This window comes from Podarcis tiliguerta (assembly GCF_965153285.1).
Source record: "Podarcis tiliguerta genome assembly, chromosome: 17".
Classification (NCBI taxonomy): domain Eukaryota; kingdom Metazoa; phylum Chordata; class Lepidosauria; order Squamata; family Lacertidae; genus Podarcis; species Podarcis tiliguerta.
The window spans coordinates 39,385,683-39,406,918 of NC_139550.1; the positions used below are offsets into that span (position 1 = coordinate 39,385,683).

The following is a 21,236-nucleotide window of genomic DNA, read 5'->3' on the forward strand; positions in this document are numbered from 1 at the left end:
GTAATGGGAAATGCTTATGACCTCCGTCATGTCCCACTCGTTGGCATACATCACAAGACCTGACATATAACTTAACATCTTCAAACACATCAGGCCAATAAAATTCCCTAGTAACCTTTCCTAATGTACGCTTGAACTCCAAGTGTCCTGAAAAGGCAGATTTGTGAGCCAGATGTAAAACAGTCTTTCTGTATGTTTGGGTCCTACCAACTGTCTTCTCAGTTCACACTCTTGGAAGGAACCGGCTATAAAGTAACCCTTCCTCCCAGATGAAACTACTCTTGGTTCAGCGCCAGCCCTAGGCAAGCCCACACTTCTATATAATTCTAAAGTTGGATCCTTAAGCAGTTCTTTCTTAAATTCAATATCATGAAGTGGTGAAGGAGAAGTCACGATATTCTCACCAGACTTTGCCAAGGAAATTTCTGCTGACTCACAAGCTTAATCAAACTGATTTACATTTCCAGTGACAGGCTCCTCAACTCATTGGCTAGACCATGGGTAGGCAAACTAAGGCCCAGGGGCCGGATCCGGCCCAGTCGCCTTCTAAATCCAGCCGATGGACGGTCCAGGAATCAGCATATTTTTACATGAGTAGAATGTGTCCTTTTATTTAAAATGCATCACTGGGTTATTTGTGGGGCATAGGAATTCGTTAATTCCCCCCCAATATATACATATATATAGTCTGGCCCCCCACAAGGTCTGAGGGACAGTGGACCGGCCCCCTGCTTAAAAAGTTTGCTGGCCCCTGGGCTAGAGGATTCACCAAAGGTTAACCGTTTAGGGTCAGGCAACAGCTGAGCTAAATGCTGTCTTAAAAGCAAGATCATTGCCTATAAGGCAAAGGTGTAAACATCCTTTTCATGTACTAAAACTGGTAAGGACCTTGTAAAATCTTTGTATTCACAATCCACCTGGGCTAGACTGGTTTTTACTGCTTGGCCCCCATAGGGAGTTACAATCAACTCTGCCTTCTAAAATTTGGCCAGGCTATAATAACCCCTTGTATACGGAGGAAATATCAACCCCGTATCCCTTAACTCTACTATTAATACGTTATTAATTTTAATTTCCTCACTGAATTGCACCTGAGCCCATCTAGATTGACTTGGGTCAATTAATGCCATTCTCACAGTCTGTTGAACCCCATTTGGCGCCTCTTCTGATGAACCATTTCCTATTGAAGCTTGATTCTGGGGAGTGGGAGGGGCTGCTATAGATTGTTCCCTTGGCCTGCCTTCCTCCCTCCTCCCACGAAGCTTCCTCAGCTGTGCTGCTCTTGAGACGCAACCTGTCCGCCATTCTCTGTCTTGCAAAAAGCTACAGTCTTTCTTAAGATGTCCTGGCTGTTTACAAAAAAAAACACCAGGCCACTCCGAGACGAGATTGAAACTTTCTCGCCTAGGGGGTTTCCTGTTATTATTATCATCAAAGCTTCTGTTTTTCCCACTCCTCCCCTTCGTAAGAACTTTACTGGCGATTCAGTTTCATGTTGTCCACCAACACCGCAGCAGAATTCTTATCCAGTGGCTTACAGGAACAAGAAAGTCCTGACATGTAGCTTCAGAGAGTGCAAAATATGACTAAACCCTGCCCTTCAGTATATGGGGGGAACATATGCTTGTCCCAATAAACAAAATTATTTCTCCCCCTGAAGGATCTTTCTGGAGAGGAGTCTCCCTCGCTCCAAACCACTCTAGGTCTTGACACCCGACCATATTCCTCCTTTACATCTCCGCGTCTCTAGGGTCATTCAGCTGTTAACTAGCTGGCCCCCTGCCTGCTTCTCACCAGACAGACAAGCGCGCTCTTCTGCCATTTCCCCTGGAATTGATGAACACTTTCTGCCGTCTAAACAGCCACTTGCCATCCACATTCAAGGTGCTGAAGCTCCAAAGCTCCTGTTCAAATGTGCCACTATGCCACCACGTCAAGGAGAAGGTCACTTTCCGAAGTTCTCCCTGCAAGCTTCTAAAAACCTACACGTAGGCACGGGTTACCAGGCTTTATTGGCGTCTTCGCTGGCACCAGCTACAGACACCACATGGCAGTCTAATCTATGGCATGTTCTCTCCCCCTCCCTCAGCAGGTTAACACAAAGATTTATAGGGGCTGAGGAATGCTGGCAGCCCTGTCACCTGCTCCCACTTTGGGGACTAATTGTTAACATCTGCCCTGCTTACAGAATCACTCCTTCACGAGAGGAGATGCTAGAGATAGATCAGTTTGGGGGTTGGGAGTGTTGCATCCGCTAATGGCCGTGTACATTCTGTCATGTCCATGAATGCCACACATAAACAGATGACCCTGCCTTACAATGAGCCAGACTATCTTAGTATTTTCTACTCTAAATGGCAGGCGCTCTTCAAGGCCTCAGATCTTCCCCAGCCTTTCAATTACCCAGATTCTTTCAGCAGACACTCGGGACTGGACCTTCTGCTGTATCCTTCCCATATGCTGCATGATAGTCCTCCCCCAGTTCTGTTGTATTACTGGCAAATACAAGACCTACATTTGCAATTCTTGTTCCAAAAATGCAGTTTGCCAGAGGTGTATAAGCGGATGCAATCCATCTGGAAAACACACCAGTGTATAAATGGGCAGAGCAAGATGTGGCCCATCTTGCTTGTAGGTGATGGGGAAAGATTTAGGAACCCATCACCTCTGTAGGGTTTGTTCTTTGGGGTAGAGCGCCACTGTCAGTGCATAAGAGCTTTCTCCTTCTATAGCAGTGGCTCAAGCTTCTGGTCATTTCCTAGTTCAAGTGTCTTTCTGCAGCTTTTACTGTAACTTGCTGTAACGGCCCTCCTTGCAGCTGAAGGAGCATCCAGAGAAAGGGGTCTACGTGAAAGGCCTGTCGCTGCACACAGTGCACAGCATCTCTCAGTGTGAGCGCATCATGGAGATGGGCTGGAGAAACCGTGCCGTGGGCTACACCCTGATGAACAAGGACTCCTCCCGTTCCCATTCCATCTTCACCATCAACATGGAGATCTATGTCGTAGGTAAAAGCAACATGGAGATCTATGTCGTAGGTAAAAGCTGGAGCACAGAAGCTCAACAACTTTGATTTCCCCAAAAAAGCTCAACAATTTTGGTCTGCCTCAGGCACGGCAGAGGTTGCCTGTGCTCTACTGGTGCATCTAGAGTTAAGGTGCCGGGTGGCAGCAGTGTCTGTTTCTCCGTGGGTGAAGCAAAGCTACTTGCAATTCTGCTTGAAATGAAGTTTTAAGAGCTGTTTGACAGTGGGACTGACTCCCTTGGAAAGTGTTGGGCTTTCCTTTATTGGAGGTTTTTAAGCAGAGGTTGGATGGCCATTTGCCGTGGATACTTTAGCTGAAATTCCTGCATTGCAGGAAGTTGGACTAGATTAGGGTTGCCATATTTTGAAAAGCAAATAAGAGGATACATTTGCCTAGAGCGGCATAAGGAAGCCTCTCTCTCCCCTCACAGTGTGGCCACGGCGTGCATTGCCTGTCAGTGGCCAGCATTTGGGGCCTTCCCTTTCTGCCTATTTGCATAGAACATGCTCTCCTCCGGTCTCTCCAAAGGGCCCCCAGCTGTTGCCCAGCCACCTTCTGGTCTCTCCCCACCCCCAGTATAAGACAATAAGCGTTCAACAGTTTTCACAATGGCCAACCTGCATTTTAAATCCTCTCTGGCAACTTTGAAAGGCATAGCTTTGGAAGTCAGGCACCCCCTCCCCCCAGATATGCAGGGCTTGCCTGTCGACTTTCGACCAACCTGTGGTGGGGTTAGTATCAGATTCAGTCCCTGAGCACACACATGGGAAAGGGGGGGCATGTGGGGGTGACACTCTTCCCTTCCTCCTCTCTGATTTCTTTTCCACCCGTGCCCAGCACAGGCATGTTTCCCAGCAAGCAAGGCCTTGGACTTCGAACGCTTGATCTCAAAAGCCCTGTCCCACCACGCTTGCTTGCTTGCCTGCCTGCTCACTCACTGCTGCTGCTGCTTGTAAGTGGCTCCCCAGCAATTTCAGCCCCTGCCTGTGATAAAGCCCAGGTTTCCAAAGCAGCAGCAGCGCCTCCACCAGGCACCGTGTGTCCCTTCTTAGTCCCAGAGCCTTATGGAGCGCGTGGACGAGGGCCACAGCAACCCTCCCCCCCCCCCCCCCCGGACATGTTGCATAATTTTAAAAATCCACCTGGGCAGAAATTTTAAACCGTAAAACGAGGACATATCTGGAGAAATCCGGACATATGGCAACCCTAGACTAGATGACCCTTGGGGTTCAGCTCCACAATTCTGTGATAATCTGTAGAACTCATTGCTGTCTGATGATGCCAAGTAGGGCTGTCCCAAGACACTTTATCACAGCAAGCGGCTAATGGTGCAGCACAAGGCCCTTCAGGTCTGGTATACTCTAGACAATTCAGGATTGTTCCCTCCTTTCAAGAACTCAACTCAGCCCAGACTCTTTTCCTTGCAGATGAGAGGGGGCAAGATCACCTGAGGGCTGCAAAGCTCAACCTAGTGGACTTGGCTGGGAGCGAGAGGCAGTCCAAAACGGGAGCTGTTGGCGAACGCCTCAAAGAGGCCACCAAAATCAACCTCTCCCTCTCGGCACTGGGCAACGTCATCTCAGCCCTGGCAGACGGGAGGTGCAGACATGTGCCCTACCGAGACTCCAAGCTGACTCGGGTGCTGCAGGACTCGCTTGGGGGCAATACCAAGACACTCATGGTAGCCTGCTTGTCTCCTGCGGACAACAATTACGACGAGACTCTCAGCACCTTGCGCTATGCCCACCGAGCCAAGAACATACGGAACAAACCCCGCATCAATGAGGATCCCAAGGATGCTCTGCTGAGGGAATACCAAGAGGAAATCAAGAAGCTGAGAGCCATCTTGGCTCAGCAGATGAGCATAAGCCATTTGCAAGGTAGGATCCCTTCATGTAGCTGCTTCACCACTTACTGAAATGGAATTGCTTATGTTCTGTGCCTCAATCATTGGGGAAAACCTCTGTCCACCAGTAGTGACAACAGCAGCTATTCTTCTAATCTTAGGTGGTGTCCCCTTCTCAACAATTAGTCTGTGTACACACAACATATTCAAGAATCAATGGAAACTGAATCCTTGGGATTTTTTGACACACAGCACACACAAACTAATCTATTGCACATTCCTCCCCCCATCTGTTGTTGGCATCCATCTGTCTTGACAGACAATAGAGTGTGCATCTGGGGGTGATGTCAAACCACTGTATTAGTAGCACAGAAGCCTGGGCAGTGTTTATGGAGGTCCTGGGCTGCCCAGATGGCAAAACACCCCTCTTGGGGTGGTCCAAAGGAAAGCAGAGAACTGTTTGACACCAGCTTGGCTGCAGGAGTTGCTGGGAGGAGGCCTACAAGGCGCCATCCTGCTGTCTTAAGACTGTACTCTGGATTTGTGTAGGGTTTACTCCTTAGGCTTTTCTTCTTCCAAATATATTCTGCAAGGCAGCAGAGGTTTAGGATCAGAGTTTTCCTTCTCATAGTGGAATACCTTCCAATCAGAAATGCACTTATTGAGAAAATGGTTTCATTAAAAGAAAAAAAGCTCATTGCAGATTGATTCTGTGTAATTGCACAGTACATACATTTGAAAAAAGATAAAAACTGACGTAGGTGATGCCAGCCGGGTTGTACCTACAGTTGCCCAGTGACTTTGAGGGTAGACTGCAGTCACCGCTTCCATTTTCCTTAACCTGGGGCATATGCAGGGAGGAAGAGGCATGGATAGCTTCACCAAGGGAAAGGTTTTCAAATGCATGTTAAGTAACTGTACTCACCCTTGTGGATGTCAGGGTTTAGAAACAGTCTGGACTGAAAACAGCATGTTGAGGATGTGCATGAACAATTCCAGACTGAGATACATGTTGGTGCTACAAATAGGTTAGTGTGCACACAGTCTCAGATGAAGGTTAAGCGCAATTCTTCCTCCCCCCACAATGATCACAGGATACCTGACCCTTTCAGCAGTATTTCAGGACCATTTCCTAAAAGGCAATACTTCATTTTTAAAAATTCAAGCCATTATCTACCCACTATATCTGCTTTCTTTCCTATAGACCCTATTGGGTGCCAAGATTGACAGAGGGGACCCTCTTGGTGGTTCCTTTTCTCTCAAAGACTGAGGGGGGCTGGACCAGGAGAGACCCTAGCTGTGCATCTCCCCTTCCCACAGAGCGGTGTCTGGTACCTTCATTATACAGATTCCAGTAAATGCTTAAGACACACCTCTTTTACCCTGACTTCTGACACCTGTGTATTTTAAGGGCCACTTTATTTTTATGATTGTAAGTTGTTTTTAACTGTTTTAATGTAATACCCCACCCTGGGACCTTAAAGTGAAGGACAGGTTAAGAACAACAACAACAGCAGCAGCAGCAGCAACAACAACAAAAACAGAGATATAAATAAAGGGACAATATGATCACAGGCTTGATCATTGCCCTGATTGTATTGCTGACATCCATCTGTCTCAGGAGACAATGAAGCCCATTGATATGCGTCTGAAAACACCTGCATACCTTAGGGGCATAAGCTCAGCGGTAGAGCAAATGGTTTGCATGCAGGAGCATCTGGCAACTCCAGTTCAAAAGATCTGAGAAAAAGACCTAGAATAGAATCATAGAATCGTAGAGTTGGAAGAGACCACAAGGGCCATCGAGTCCAACCCCCTGCCAAGCAGGAAACACCATCAGAGCACTCCTGACATATGGTTGTCAAGCCTCTGCTTAAAGACCTCCAAAGAAGGAGACTCCACCACACTCCTTGGCAGCAAATTCCACTGTCGAACAGCTCTTACTGTCAGGAAGTTCTTCCTAATGTTTAGGTGGAATCTTCTTTCTTGTAGTTTGGATCCATTGCTCCGTGTCCGCTTCTCTGGAGCAGCAGAAAACAACCTTTCTCCCTCCTCTATGTGACATCCTTTTATATATTTGAACATGGCTATCATATCCCCCCTTAACCTCCTCTTCTCCAGGCTAAACATGCCCAGCTCCCTTAGCCGTTCCTCATAAGGCATCGTTTCCACGCCTTTGACCATTTTGGTTGCCCTCCTCTGGACACGTTCCAGTTTGTCAGTGTCCTTCTTGAACTGTGGTGCCCAGAACTGGACACAGTACTCCAGGTGAGGTCTGACCAGAGCAGAATACAGTGGCACTATAACTTCCCTTGATCTAGATGCTATACTCCTATTGATGCAGCCCAGAATTGCATTGGCTTTTTTAGCTGCCGCGTCACACTGTTGGCTCATGTCAAGTTTGTGGTCAACCAAGACTCCTAGATCCTTTTCACATGTACTGCTCTCAAGCCAGGTGTCACCCATCTTGTATTTGTGCCTCTCATTTTTTTTGCCCAAGTGCAATACTTTACATTTCTCCCTGTTAAAATTCATCTTGTTTGTTTTGGCCCAGTTCTCTAATCTGTCAAGGTCGTTTTGAAGTGTGATCCTGTCCTCTGGGGTGTTAGCCACCCCTCCCAGTTTGGTGTCATCTGCAAATTTGATCAGGATGCCCTTGAGTCCATCATCCAAGTCGTTGATAAAGATGTTGAATAAGACCGGGCCCAAGACAGAACCCTGTGGCACCCCACTAGACACTCTTCTCCAGGATGAAGAGGAACCATTGATGAGCACCCTTTGGGTCCGGTCAGTCAGCCAGTTACAAATCCACTGAGTGGTAGCATAGTCAAGACCGCATTTTACCAGCTTCTTTACAAGAAGATCATGGGGCACCTTGTCAAATGCCTTGCTGAAATCAAGGTATGCTACATCCACTGCATTCCCTTCATCTACCAGGCTTGTAATTCTGTCAAAAAATGAGATCAGGTTCGTCTGACATGACTTATTTTTCAGAAATCCATGCTGACTATTGAGAGACCTCAGAGAGCTTCTGCCATTCTGGCTCAGGATGACCCCTTTATAGGCAGAGATCTTGAGAAGTTTGCTAGAGTGGCTTTTAAGGTGCCTCAGTGAGTAGAGTGCATGCTTTGCATGTATATTGCTATAAGTTTTTTGGGGGGACCCCCTAAACCCTAGAATTTAATAAATGGGGTTTTTTATTGTTTGGGCTGTGAAGGGAGAAATACAAGTTGCAGAGGAATTCCTGAGCTAACCTATGAAGCAAAGGACCAGGCCAAGCTAGGGCCATTAAGAAACAATACAGGGCTACAGAGGGCCATTGGCAAATCAAGAGAACTGTCCTCTCCCCTTGCCCTGATTTTGAAGGCTGGGGGTTTTTAAGGTTGCCAGCGTACATGGATGTGAGGTGACAGGAAAAGAATGTATTGAGCAAGATGTGCTGGGAAGAAGGGGGAGATGCCTTGGACTCCAGGGCTGCTCTGCTGTCGGGAACAAACCTCTCTTAAGATGACCATGCGGTAAGATCTGGACTCCCTCCATGCAGACTGAAGGTGTAAATATGGGAATAAATTGTACTTCTTAAAGCTATAGCAGTCTCCACTGCATTTTCAATTCTTCAAAGGAGCAGAGACCCCAGGGGAGCGCTGGAACCCCCCTCAGGAATAGCACTCAGCAGAGAGTGGGGGTGACACCCGGCTTTTGTTACACTGGTGTAAGAAGTGGGAGCCGTGTTTCCTGGAGAGAAGGCCCAGGAGACCATGCTCCTGAAGTCAAAATGAAGTGAGGAATAGCAGTATTCCTCAAGCTGATGGAGGAGCACCGAACGCAGCATCATGGGCAGCAGATGCTGTGGTTCATTGAAATGAGAATAGAGTGGGAAAGAAATCTCCTTGGAGAGCAAAGTGTGACTCCATGCCAGGTGCCACTGGCAGAAGAAAAAGGTACCAAGGTGGCTGGAGCAGAGGAGGAGCTGCTAGTTGATCTCTCTCCTACTCCCGGAGCTCCAGCAGTGGAGGAAGAAAATGCCTCAGAGGAGAAAGGCTGGCCACCTGAGCTGCCTGACCCCTGGAAGCCTTCTGTGGAAGAGGAGAAAATGGAGGGGCCGGAGAGCCTGCCAGAGGAACCCGTGCCTGCGGAGGTGCCAGAAAGAGGGGAAACTGTTCCTGAGGAGTTGGGGGAGAATCCAGCACCTATGGGAAAGGAAGATGTTCATTGTCTGTGCACAAGGGGAAATGGCGCTTTCTTCAGTGGAGGAAAACACCAAGGAGCAGCTCCAGGCTTGCGTCTGCTCACTGCCAGGGGAGCAGTTGGCTCCTCCTGAGTTGGTTTCTCCAGAATTTCCCCGAGAGGAAGAGGGTGCCCAGGAGCAGCAATAGGCTTGTGTGCTGCAGAAGTGTGTGAGATAATAATTGCCAGTGGTTTTACCTCTTGGATGCCCCAAGATGGTCTGCAAGGGTTGGGGGGACCTGTCTTAATGCTGGGGGCAGCAGTCAGGATCACCCAGAGTCCAGTGGGTTTAAGGGGAGAAAGTGGCTGGGGAAGTCACACGTCTTTGTTTAGCCCCATGAGTAAGGAAGGGGGGGGGGTTCTGGCCACCCATGTGGATGGGGTGGGCCTGGAGATTCTGCAGAAAGTGCCCCAGGTAAAGCCTGGTGGCAGCATTTTGATTTGGAGTTTGGGGCAGGGGATGAAGTAAACTGGGCCCCAGGGAGGAGAAATGGAAAAGGGGATTCCCCCTTTGCCAGAGAGGAAGCAGCAGAGATCCTAAAATTGTGCTGGAATCTACACACATATTAAAAAAACGCTTTTTAAAAAAGTGTTTTTAAAACTACATTGAATTTTCCATTGCCGTCTAGTGTTACATTGCATATTGCACTTAAAACACACTTAAAACGTTGCATTGCTGAGACCTGTGTCTTGAAGTGGGACTGGAGGAGTTTGGGGCCTCTGAGCCACAAGCAGCAGGGAGGCAGAAATGAAATAGGAAGTCTCTAGAAAGACTGGACCTGCGATTTTTATCCCCTTCTTGTACTGAGAACTGTTTAATGATCTTTAAGATTGGCTTGGATTGATAACTTTATGTGGAAATTGCAAGACCAGGACTTCTGTGTAGCTGTGTAAGCTACTAGAATTAAGAGCTCTGTGGATACCCCAGGCAGGCTACTGCAGCAAGGGGACGGAGCTTCCACTCTTGGGACCAAGTTCAGCAATCATCCTGAAATACAGTACTGTAATGTGTTTTTCTTTGTTTCCTTGCATGGTGCTGCTGCTTGCCAGGGGGTGGCAGTAAGTGTTTTGGTTAAATTAGCTTGTTCAGTGATGATTAAAACTGCTAATGGTGTTTAGGAATGTTCTGATAAGTAATGATGATAATGATGAAGGAAGGAGGGTCTTTGGATGAGACAGCTGTGATACTGAGGCAGACATCCTGGCTTGAATATGTCATGGAAACATGGCTGCCCAGTGTGGGTGACTGGGTAAGTGGCACTGGGAGGCTGAAACAGTGACCAGAATGTATCCCAAGAGTAGGCATAGGTCAACTTGGCCCTCCAGGTGTTTTGGGACTACAATTCCCATCATCTCTGACCACTGGTCCTGTTAGCTAGGGATCGTGGGAGTTGCAGGTCAAAACATCTGGAGGGCTGAGTTTGCCTGTGTCTGGACAAGAGGAAGGAAAAGGCCTGGAGAATTCCAGGGCGGCTGGAGATCATTTGGAGAGGAGCTGTTATTGTCTTTTCAAACATGTCCCTGTGCTATGATGTATTGAACTGAATGCTGCTAGTAACATTTCTGTTATTTCTTCTGCACAGCTATGGAAAGCTGTCCCTTTTTCTAAAAGGGGGGTGGTGTTATACATTTGGGGGGACCCCCAGAAACCCTAGAATTTAATAAATGGTGGAATTTTGATTATTTGCAATGTGAAGGGAGAAATACAAGCTGAAGAGGGATTCCTAAGCTAGCCTATGCAAAACAACCTGGCCAAGCGAGGGCCATTAAGAAACAATACAGGGCCACTGAGGGCCATTGGCAATAGAAGAGAACTGCCCTCCCCCCTTGCCCTGAGGTTTGACTGGGGGCTTGGACCTTTGCCAAGGTAGGTGACAGGAAAAGGTGAGGAGCAAGGTGTGCTGGGAAGAAGAAGAAAGAGAACCAAAAGAGAGAGATTCGTTTTGGGCAGGCTAACTGAAGCCCGGTGTTGGACTGCGGTGGGAAACGAGCCTCTCCTGAGATGACCATGCTGAAAGATTTGGACTCCAAGGAAGACAGGCGCTGGGTGAGTGCCTGGAACCCCCAGGAATCTAGCTTCTGCGCAGACACCCAACTTTTGTAAGAATATATTCAACCCCCATCCAGGAAGCCAGAGAACTCAGTTGGAGGAGGCAGTAGTGGGTTAGAATGGTTCACTTTGGTTCACGAATGGTTCACTTTGAGAGCCATTGTTATCTGCAATTGTTGCTGTCATATTATCATGGAGGAGCCAAATGACGTTTACAAATTTATCTGGGCAACCAATTTTCAGGACAGTTCACAGGGCATTATGATTTACAGTGTCGAAAGCCTTAGTCAGGTCAATAAACACCATATACAGGGGTTGGTTTTGCTCTCTGCATATTTCTTGAAGCTGTCGAGTGGTGAAAATCATGTTCACTGTCACCCTAGAAGGTCGAAAACCATTTTGGGATTCAGGAAGGGTCACCTCGGATATTGTTTGCTAAGAGACGGTTTGCTAAGACCCTTGCAAGAATTTTGCCGGCCTCAGCTAATAGAGAGATGCCTCGATAGTTTCCACAATCAGTTCTGTCACGTTTTTAAAGAGATTGATAATTTTGGCATCCCTAAAGTCTGCTGGGATCTCTTCTCTTTCCCAGATTTTTTCAATGAGCTTGTGAAGTTGTTGTGGAAGTTCAATTCTGCCCACTTCGGGAGTCTAAAAGCATCCTACCTGGGAAGTTTTGTTTCTTGTTCTGCTGTTAAAGGGAATCATTGCAGATTGGAAGGCACCCAACCAACCAACCCCCTGAACTATCCTTCCTTCTTCTTTTGCTCCCCTCAGCATCTCAGAGATCAATTAAAAGTGGTAAAGAGATCAGAACACCACCTCCTGTATCTTTCGGAAACAGGAGCTTTTGTCATGATTAGACAATATAAATGGCAAATTCACATGATAAGCACTTGGAAGTATTGTTTGCTTGTAATATGTTTTCTCTGTGTGTGTGTGTGTTGAATGTGTCTGTATCTAGAGGACAACTTACTTGTATGTAAAGAGGGCACTGTGTAAAGATTGTACAGTCTTATACTACAATCTTAAGCATTTTTACTCAGAAGTAAGTCCCACTGAGTTCAACAGGACTTACTCTCTGGTATGTGTCTGATCATTATCACAGTTTCCATTATAATATATGCACAAGGGGGTGCTAGACTGAGTCTTTGACCCAGATGAAAGAAAGCCTAGTTTTGCCCCTGGTTTAAGTGCTTGGAAAACTGTGATTTCCCACAGTGATTGATTGGTTTTACTTACCTATATGCCGCTTTTCCACAATGAGCTGTACCCAAAGCGGCCTATGGCAAACATTCAGGACATCGATAGAGTACATGGAAATACAAATATGTAATACAAAACAAGTCAGTAAATTAAAAATAACAAATATCCAACAATTTAAGAAACACAGAATAAATTCAGTATTACAAAGAGAAAACTAATCTCGACATACATAAATGCATAAATACAAAACAAAAATGAGAGTTAACTGACAATAACATTTCTAGTGCTGATCTTGCTGCCCTCCAAGTGTGCTTCAGAGAGGGGGAGATGACACACACCGGCTCTCCTCCTGAGGAGGTGGATAACAAGTCTGTTCCCTCGCCTCTCCTTGGAAGTGCCAACTGCTGGTACAGGTCTTGCTGCACTTCAGAGACACCTCAGCATCCTGGCCAGTTCAGAGGGGAGGGGTCCTCTCACCAGGCTAGATGACCTACAGCTGGGTAGACAAACAAAGGGTATGGAATCAAGATTGGCCGCAAGAACAGACTCACCAGTGTATATTTCCCATTGTTAAATAACAAAAGAAAAAGAACATTCCAAGGTTTTGAAAGGCTCTTAATATATTTGTGGTCAATATAAACTATATCAAACTATTTGGAAATGAATTCCTTTGGGTCATCAGGGAAAAATGAGCTTTGCTCCCAGGCCCAATTTCCAAGCTTTCTAGGTGTGCCATCTTCTCAGTTATGTCCTTTCTCCTTCCTTAGTGGAGTTGTCTCACATGCTGCCTCCTGAGGCTGCTCAGCCTGAGGCGAAGCCAGAGCCCTCTCTTGAATCCCTGGCAGATATTGAGAAAGAGAAGCAGCTAATTCGAGAAGTAAGTTGGTGCAACCATATCTTCTGGCAATAGGGACGGGTGGGATTCCAGTACAGTCTTCCTTGCACAAACCTGCCAGGTAACTTTTCTAATTAGCTGAACCACACATACTATGGTTTAAATTATGTTCCATCATCTATTAAATATTTATCTTTTGTCAAGAATTTGCTGAGTTTAATACCTAGCTTTTGGTAATATGCCTTTATATTTTTCTACTGTGGTTATTGTACCAATGTTTTGAGATACTGTTGTTTTAGTATATGCTGCTGTAGTGTATTTTATAAACCACCCTGGAATTGGATAATGAAAGGTTTATCATTGTTTTAATAACTTACTAACTAACCAATCTATATGTGTATGTGTGTGTATCAGCATCATTGAGAAAACACCCGAGAAACTAGTGACAATGCCAGATGGACCCTCTTTGGGAGAGCAGTCACAACTGAAAAGATCTTTTCTCCTGACTACTTGATTGCCAGAGTTTGACCTTCTGATTTTAGCTGTGGTTCTAAGCACAGCCATTTGGAAAAAAAAATGAACAAACCTCTAATGATATCCATGGTATTTCCTTCTAGTTAAATATGCTTAGCAAAGTTTACTTTAAGGCTAAGTTTCTTAAAAATCTAAAGTTTTCAATTCTCTTGAAAATATAAATGAGCAAAACCACTGTGTGTCCTCCCTCAAGAAATATTCTCTGGAGTTGGAATGTGCCACACCAGGGTCCCTCAGCTGTTTTCCTTGACCTTTTCAGGAGTATGAGGAGAGGCTGGCGCGGCTGAAGGCTGACTATGAAGCTGAACAAGAATCTCGTGTCCGGCTGGAGGAGGATATCAGCGCCTTGAGGAATGCTTATGACATGAAGTTCCATACTTTAGATGAGAACCTCCAAAAGGAAGCAGGTATAGCCATGAAGCCAGAAGAGCGGCTGAATAATGTTCCTTTGAGTTGGAAGGGGTGGGGTGTCCTTGCACATCTCTATGACCAGCAGTTAGATTATGTTTAATAATTTCAGGTTATTAGGTTTCAGGTTAAATTATGCAAAGTAGTAAAATTAAAAGAACAAATGATGCAAACTAGGAGACTGTAGGCTGCACTCTTGAATAGGATTAGTTTTTTTGTTTTTTAAATAATTTTTATTAACCGGCCAATCAAATCAAATTAAATCACATCACATAAATTCCGAATTACAAAGCCGAATTTTAAATTTTGTTGGGGGACCCATATTTCAAGATCCGAAGGGGGATTCTGATCATCTTCTTGCTACTGCGTTAATGTCCAAATCAGTCCAAATCAGTCCAAACAGAGTTCATAATTCTATCCAGTCTTATCTTGCTGTTTCCACATCACATCTTGTTCATATATTTTCTCTTTTTTCTTTATGATCTCTTCTGATAGTCTCCTTAAGCCGATAAACACCAATAATGATCCTGTGTGAATTTTTCCGTTCTTCCAATCCTCAAATCCAGATGGTTTCCATATATCATCGCCTTCATAGATAACATCGCTCTTTCCATCGTTAATCTCATAAAACTGTCGCTCTTAAGTCCCTCTGAGGAGTTTCACCCACAATATAAAAACAGCTCTATTTCTCTCTTTCTCCTCCCAGACTCAAGACCTCCGACAGATCTTCCCAATATGGCAACGGCATTTTTAACTGCGTCATTCCAAAGCTCTTGTACATTCCACTCTCTTCTTAAAACATGCTTTGGTTTGAAAGTTTATCTCCACACAGCCTTAGATCCACAGCTTAAGTCCTTAAAACGACATTTCTGACTCGTAAGGGGAGGGGATTCTTGTTTAATCACATAAGAAAAGAAAGGAAAGTTCCCCCCTCCCCCATCAGTCATTTGCCATACCGAATCTTGGCGTATCTTCTCATGATTTATTCTTGTCTTGTTTTACCAGAGATCTCCTCTTTTAGCAGTCTTTACTCCCCCTCCTTCCTTGAAATATGTGCATTCCTTCATCCAAATTGTTTCTTTTTGAAGTTCTTGCAGCTAGTGGCGCGGATCAGGGATGGCGTCCAGGAGCACCGGAATCCCACAGGAGGGCTTTGTGCCTAGTGCCCTCATCCCCACAAATTCGGGGGTGGTATAGGGCACAGCAGGCAAGGCAGTCCCCCCCACCATCCTGGGGGGGGGTAGGGAGGCTAATTACTCCCATCATAGCCTCCAAATTACCTCATGTGGGTTGGAGAGATGTTATTGTCAGCCATCTTCCGATGTGCCCCCTAGTGGCCCCCCCACTCTTGAATAGGATTAGGATGTACTATTTTGACGCTTCTTTGGTCCCAGAGATGGTGCTCAGAGCCAGCTGCTCCACCAGCTGATATTTTTTAAATTAAAGGAAAAAGCTCCTGGCCTGATTTGTTGACAGTCTTATCATTTGAGGAACAGGAAATGCTCAAGACATCCTCTTGTTTGAGCCCAGGGCCTTACTTATGAGTAAGGTCATTCCTCATCCTGGCATTAAAATCCCCACACACAATAAGAAGGTAGTTAGGATATCCAGTAGAGACTCTGTCCAACACTCTCCCATCCTTTGCCAAATCTCTGCTGTCATGTCTGAGGTTGATACAAATCAACGGACGCAGCTTGTGAGCCCGGATGGTTAGCACCTGGCAATAATTAGAGGAAGTGTCCTCTATCTCTGCGATCTCTGCATCTACAGTGACAGATTTCTGAATAGCTCAACTGCCACTTCCACGCCTGAGCAAGGAAATTTTCCAGGCAGGTTGCTCCCATGTCCTAAAGCCCTGGAGCTTTAGAGAGTTTGTCTCCAGGAGCCAAATCTCCTGCAGACAGACTATGTCAAATGTGTGTCGGTACCTTTTAAAATCTGAGTCAGCTAATTTGTTCCTCCAGCCTGCAATATTCAAGATAAAAGTTTTAGGGGCTGGGCTAATCCTTTAATGGTCAATAGTCAATCTGCAGGAGAATCTACCAATAAGGTGTGTCTGTTTCCTACCCACCAGTTGGAAATCGACAGCTGATGGTATTCATTTACACCTTTTAACCTGAGGACCCTCTTTTGAGGCAACTTCTGTGCAATATGACTAGGAAGAGACTGGTTCTTTAAAGAAATCGTGATTGCTGTTGTTGCCTTTTAGAATGTTTTAAGGCTTTGTTATTATTATTGCTCTATTTATTATTCTGTTGTCTTAGTTATTGAAAGTGCCCACAGTATTGTATGGAAGGCAAAGTAGATATTTTAGAAGTCAATATATAAATGTATAAAATTGCATCACTCTCAGTTAAAAACTACTGCCTCTCTCTCAAGCTTAACAGAGCTTCAGGATAAAACTCATTTTTTCTCTGCATTTCCTTTATTTTCTCTAGAAACCACCCAGACAGTTGAAGCCGTTGCTGACCAAGCTTCTTTGCCTCCAGGCCTTGCTAAAGAAACTGAAGTGTCAGCCAAGGTACCCAGGAAGGTGAACTTCCCTCAAGAGATGAAATGATGGCCATGCAGAAACCCTTTAAAAATACTTCTAAAATGACACAGGGTCTGTGTAACGTGAACCACCGATGGCCATGCAGAGTAGCTCTGTCACAGGAGACTGGAGTGTGTTTCAGTTGGAGGCGATTTGGATTTAATAATAATAGCCATTTAACAATATACCATTTATATCACTGCATTTAGGTATCATGATAGAAACCATGACTTTTTGTCGACTTAGATACACCCTCCTCCCCTTCCTTTCCTCCTCTTTAGGAGCAGCTGCAAAGAGACTGGCCACTTCTGCTTCTGTCTTTGACTGACTGCAGTTTAGCATTATGCCCAACTCTAAACCATGGTTATTCTTAGCTATGGGCTTGTGAAGCAAGCCAACTTCTTAAACCAAATTTTTAAGTAGGTTTGTTAATATTTATTATGTTTTTTAGGCAATAAGCTGTGTGGTGTAGTGGTTAAGAGCGGTAGTCTCGTAATCTGGGGAACCGGGTTCGCGTCTCCGCTCCTCCACATGCAGCTGCTGGGTGACCTTGGGCCAGTCACACTTCCTTGAAGTCTCTCAGCCCCACTCACCACACAGAGTGTTTGTTGTGGGGGAGGAAGGGAAAGGAGAATGTTAGCCGCTTTGAGACTCCTTAAAGGGAGTGAAAGGCGGGATATCAAATCCAAACCCCCCTTAATAAATAAAAACCCCAGATGTGAATGCTTCTAAATTTCTCTTTGCAGCTACAGCATAGGTGGGAGAAGAGAGGGGAGGGGAACGCCCAAGCCCAGGGCCTGCCTATTCTGATTACTGTCACAATAAACTGTGGATTATCATGACATTGAAACATAGCCCTTGGTGTAATTCTTACAAGAGCCAGGTAAATTAGGTCAGCAAGGGCGGATAGTGACTTCCCGAAAGCTTTTTAGCAGGTTCACAGCAGAGTAGTCTTTTAGTCACAAACCACTTCTCAACCATTATATCTTACAGGTTAGCCCTGCTTGAATATATGCTGTGTTGTGGTGTACTCAGACACAGCAGTGGCATCTTAAAGACAAACCAATTTATTTTAGTATAAGTTTTCAAGGACTACTCTAATCCATTATACCAACTCCAAGTTATTAGAGGGACCCAGTGGTGGCCCATCCTGTGAAGTGAAGTGAAACAGAAATGTGTGTCTGCCCCCCCCCCCCGAACTGCTGCCACCAGAATGGCCCCTTTTGCTGATGCTTAAGCACCCTTCGTGGTGCTTAATTATGGGATTCAAGTGAATTTAATGAACTGTGTCCGATGTAACAAATGATTAAAGCCAGTACTTTTATATATTTAGTTCCATGAGATAACTTTGAGTAAGGAATTATACTTGAAGTTAATAGGTATTCTCCTGGATTAAAACAGGTTTTGAAAACCAGACTAAGGGCTCATCCAGATGTCTGCTTCTTCCACGATTTCTAGGCATGGGTCTCAGAGGTTTTCCCCAGGAAAACCCGTTGTTTACTGCTGAATCGGAACAAACATCAATCCTCAGAAAAACCAATTGTTTGTTCCAATTCTACAGTAAGCAGCGGGTTTTCCTGGGGAAAGTGGTGGGACAAAAAAAGGACCTCTGTGACCCATACCTAGAAATCATAGGACAAATGGAAGTGTGGATGAGTCCTTCAAGCACATGTGTGTTTCTTTAGAAGCGAGTCCCACTAAGGTCTCCAGTAAGTGGTATAGGATTACACCCAGGCTTTGCTCAGGAATAAATCCCACTGAAATAAGAGACTAATTCTGGGTAAACATGCTTTTGTTGAGATTCCTTCACCTGCAGTGTGCATTGTGAAGTCAGCAGCTCAGTTTCTCTGCTGGTTGATGATAGAAGCATTTCTCTGTTGCCCAGCAACTTCAGGGCATGTCCAGGGAGCAAACTGTTTCCTCTCCCTTTCCTCTCCCAGAACCTTGCACAACAGCTGGGTTGGCTGGGACTGAAGTATGGCAGCAGCAAAACCAACAGCAGTAGTAACCAAGCACTGGGTGCACAATGCTCCAGCAAGCCTTGACCTTAGACTTCAGACTGTGTGTCCAGTGGATGGGCCAGTCTTTGTTTCCTTTCTCCCAATCCCTCCTGGGAGACAGGCAAAATATAGGATGTTGAATTTTGGAAACTTGTATGTGAATCAGCTTCAGTCCATCCCTCAATGTGGATATCATGCATATTCAGAATGGCTGCCTCCCATTTTCCCTTACACTCAGGAGTCCAACACAACTGAGCTGCCTGTTCCTTCTGTGGCCCAGAATTTGGAGAAAGCTGTCAGACCGGGGACACCTGGGACTGATGTAGCTGAGGACCTCCCAGTGGCAGTGAACCAGCAGCAAGTACTTGCCAGGTTGGTGTGAGGAATAGACAGACCATCAAGGGGTGCAATCTTTGTTGGACTTGCTCAGTTGCTCCGATCCAGAGAGGCTCCCGTGTGGGCCCTCGAGGCCTGAAGCAGACACTGTTCCATTTCCCTTCCGTGTTGGGGGAGTGGAGTCCCCGCATGCACCTTCATTTCATTTCATTTTTAATGTGTATGCCCCCTTTCTATATCTATGCACAAGTCAATTTACAAGCTGAAGAAAGAACAAAAGATCATGCACCTCCTCCAATACAAAAAAGTCATAATAAAAACCTAACTTTAAAATAAACAACTTAGATCATATAAAGTAATCCATTAGAATATAATAGTGCACAATAAAATTAAATGCCAGTAAATAAGAGTGAATTTCTGTTTAATTATTAACAATTACAATAAATAATTGCTAAACTATAATCAATAATAATAACAGCAAGCCACAATGCATAAAATAACACAATACATACAAAACCATGTAAAAGATCAAACTGAGAAACAAAGACGCACAACTTATAAAATTATTAAAAAAGAAAAGCCCTGAACTCCTCTCTTTGCCTCTGCTTCTGCTTCTCTTACAAGTCATGGTCTGGGAAAGGCTCCTTGGCCTGGGGGGGGAGGGGGAGGCAAGGCAGGTGGGAAAAGCCATTGCCTGGTGGCCAACACACCTTGACTCGGCATGCCAAGGCAATGTCTGTGGAGGAAGGTCTGTGACCTGAATGGCAACTTCTTCCTCCCTCATGACAGTGGATCCTCAGTTGCTCCTCCTTTGTCCCCGCTGGCTTTTCCACCATGCTTTCCTTCTCAGCCTCCCTTGGCTCAGCTTCTCAGCAACCAGCTGTGGTCCAGAGGATCTTGTTTCCGCTGCCTCTCCGGCCAGCCTGCTGCCCCCACTTCCTGCTTCAGTTCCAACAACCTTTGAATGTGCAGGCTCTGCGGGCATGGAAAATTATTTTCCCTTTTGGAGGTATTTATTTTCTTCAGTGCACTAGAACATTGGTTCTCAAACTCTGTTTTGGGTTTTTTTTGACAGATTTATTGAGGTTTCTCAGTCACAAAATCAGAAATAGTGGAAAGTTTCTCTAAAACTGCAAAATAGCCTGCCCATTATCACCAGTATTCTCCTACAATGTGTTGGACATAATAATAATAATAATTTATTATTTTTACCCCACCCATCTCTGGCACAGTCTCAGTTTAGACTTACACACTATAGCTTTATTTTTCCCCCTTTTAATTTTTCCATTTTACAATGTTTCAACAACAATAATTAAATCTAAACAAATTTAACCTACATTTATTTGACTTCCCTCCCCTCCCCCTTGCGGTTCCTTATTTTATATCAAAATCATACTGCCTAACCAATTCAAACCTATTTACAAATTTATCATTTTTACTCCCATTATTTCTTACTGCTCATGTTTATGTCAATCCTACTAACATTTTTAATTGCTTACAGTTTGTCTTCATATATTCCCACACTATAGGGAATATAAGGCACATACAAAGCATTCTTTTCTTCAAAGAATTCTGGGCACTGTGTTTTTTAAAGGTTGCTGGGAATTGTAACTCTGAGGAGGAAAATATAGTGCCCAGAATTGCTTGAGGGGAAGAATGTGCTTCATATCTGCACAGCCTAAGGGGAGCAACTGGGAAGCTGAACAGGACTGGCCAGCACCCAATAATCTTTTGCAAAGTTCAGGGGTTCCAAGTTTCAGGGATCCTCAGCAGACAAGTTAGTGGCAAAATGGAGGTGGGAGAGACTGAATATGGAAAGTTGGGCAAGCTGTGCTTAGAGCTAAGACATTGCCTCCGACCCTCTTAGATTGCAGATGCTGGAGCAGCAGGTGGTGGGAGGTGAACAGGCCAAGAACAAAGACCTGAAGGAAAAGCATAAACGGCGAAAGAAAATTGCGGATGAGCGGAAGAAGCAGCTGCTGGCAGCTTTGCAGAAATCAGATGAGGACAGCAGTGACTGGGTCCTGCTCAACGTCTATGATTCCATCCAGGAAGAAGTGCGAGCCAAAAGCAAATTGTTGGAGAAGATGAAGGAAAAGGTGATTCCTTTCGCCTCTGAAGTCTTGTACAGTGGTGGGTAAGGACAGCTTCCACACCACATTTAGATACTCAAGGGCATTGTGCAGTAACGGACTTAGGATCAGGTCCTTCTCACCATGACCTTTAAAGCAGGGG

The 21,236-nt window shown here is 45.3% G+C and overlaps 2 protein-coding genes across 10 annotated transcripts in view; one reads left to right on the plus strand and one right to left on the minus strand.

Moving 5' to 3' along the window:
- LOC310668115 (suppressor of SWI4 1 homolog) overlaps positions 1 to 21,236 on the minus strand; it is an 89,714-nt gene that overhangs the window by 19,209 nt on the left and 49,269 nt on the right. The window lies entirely within an intron of this gene.
- Positions 1 to 21,236, plus strand: part of KIF17 (kinesin family member 17) — a 36,667-nt gene that overhangs the window by 7,961 nt on the left and 7,470 nt on the right. For 5 of the 9 annotated variants that reach the window (XM_083421017.1, XM_083421018.1, XM_083421016.1 and 2 more), the window contains 7 exons: positions 2,819 to 3,008; positions 4,454 to 4,906; positions 13,123 to 13,232; positions 13,984 to 14,131; positions 16,571 to 16,665; positions 18,904 to 19,037; positions 20,869 to 21,100. In XM_083421017.1, the coding sequence (XP_083277143.1) occupies positions 2,819 to 3,008; positions 4,454 to 4,906; positions 13,123 to 13,232; positions 13,984 to 14,131; positions 16,571 to 16,665; positions 18,904 to 19,037; positions 20,869 to 21,100 (1,362 nt within the window). The remainder of the gene's footprint in view (positions 1 to 2,818; positions 3,009 to 4,453; positions 4,907 to 13,122; positions 13,233 to 13,983; positions 14,132 to 16,570; positions 16,666 to 18,903; positions 19,038 to 20,868; positions 21,101 to 21,236) is intronic. The other 4 variants (XM_083421023.1, XM_083421022.1, XM_083421021.1 and 1 more) reach the window with 1 other exon arrangement.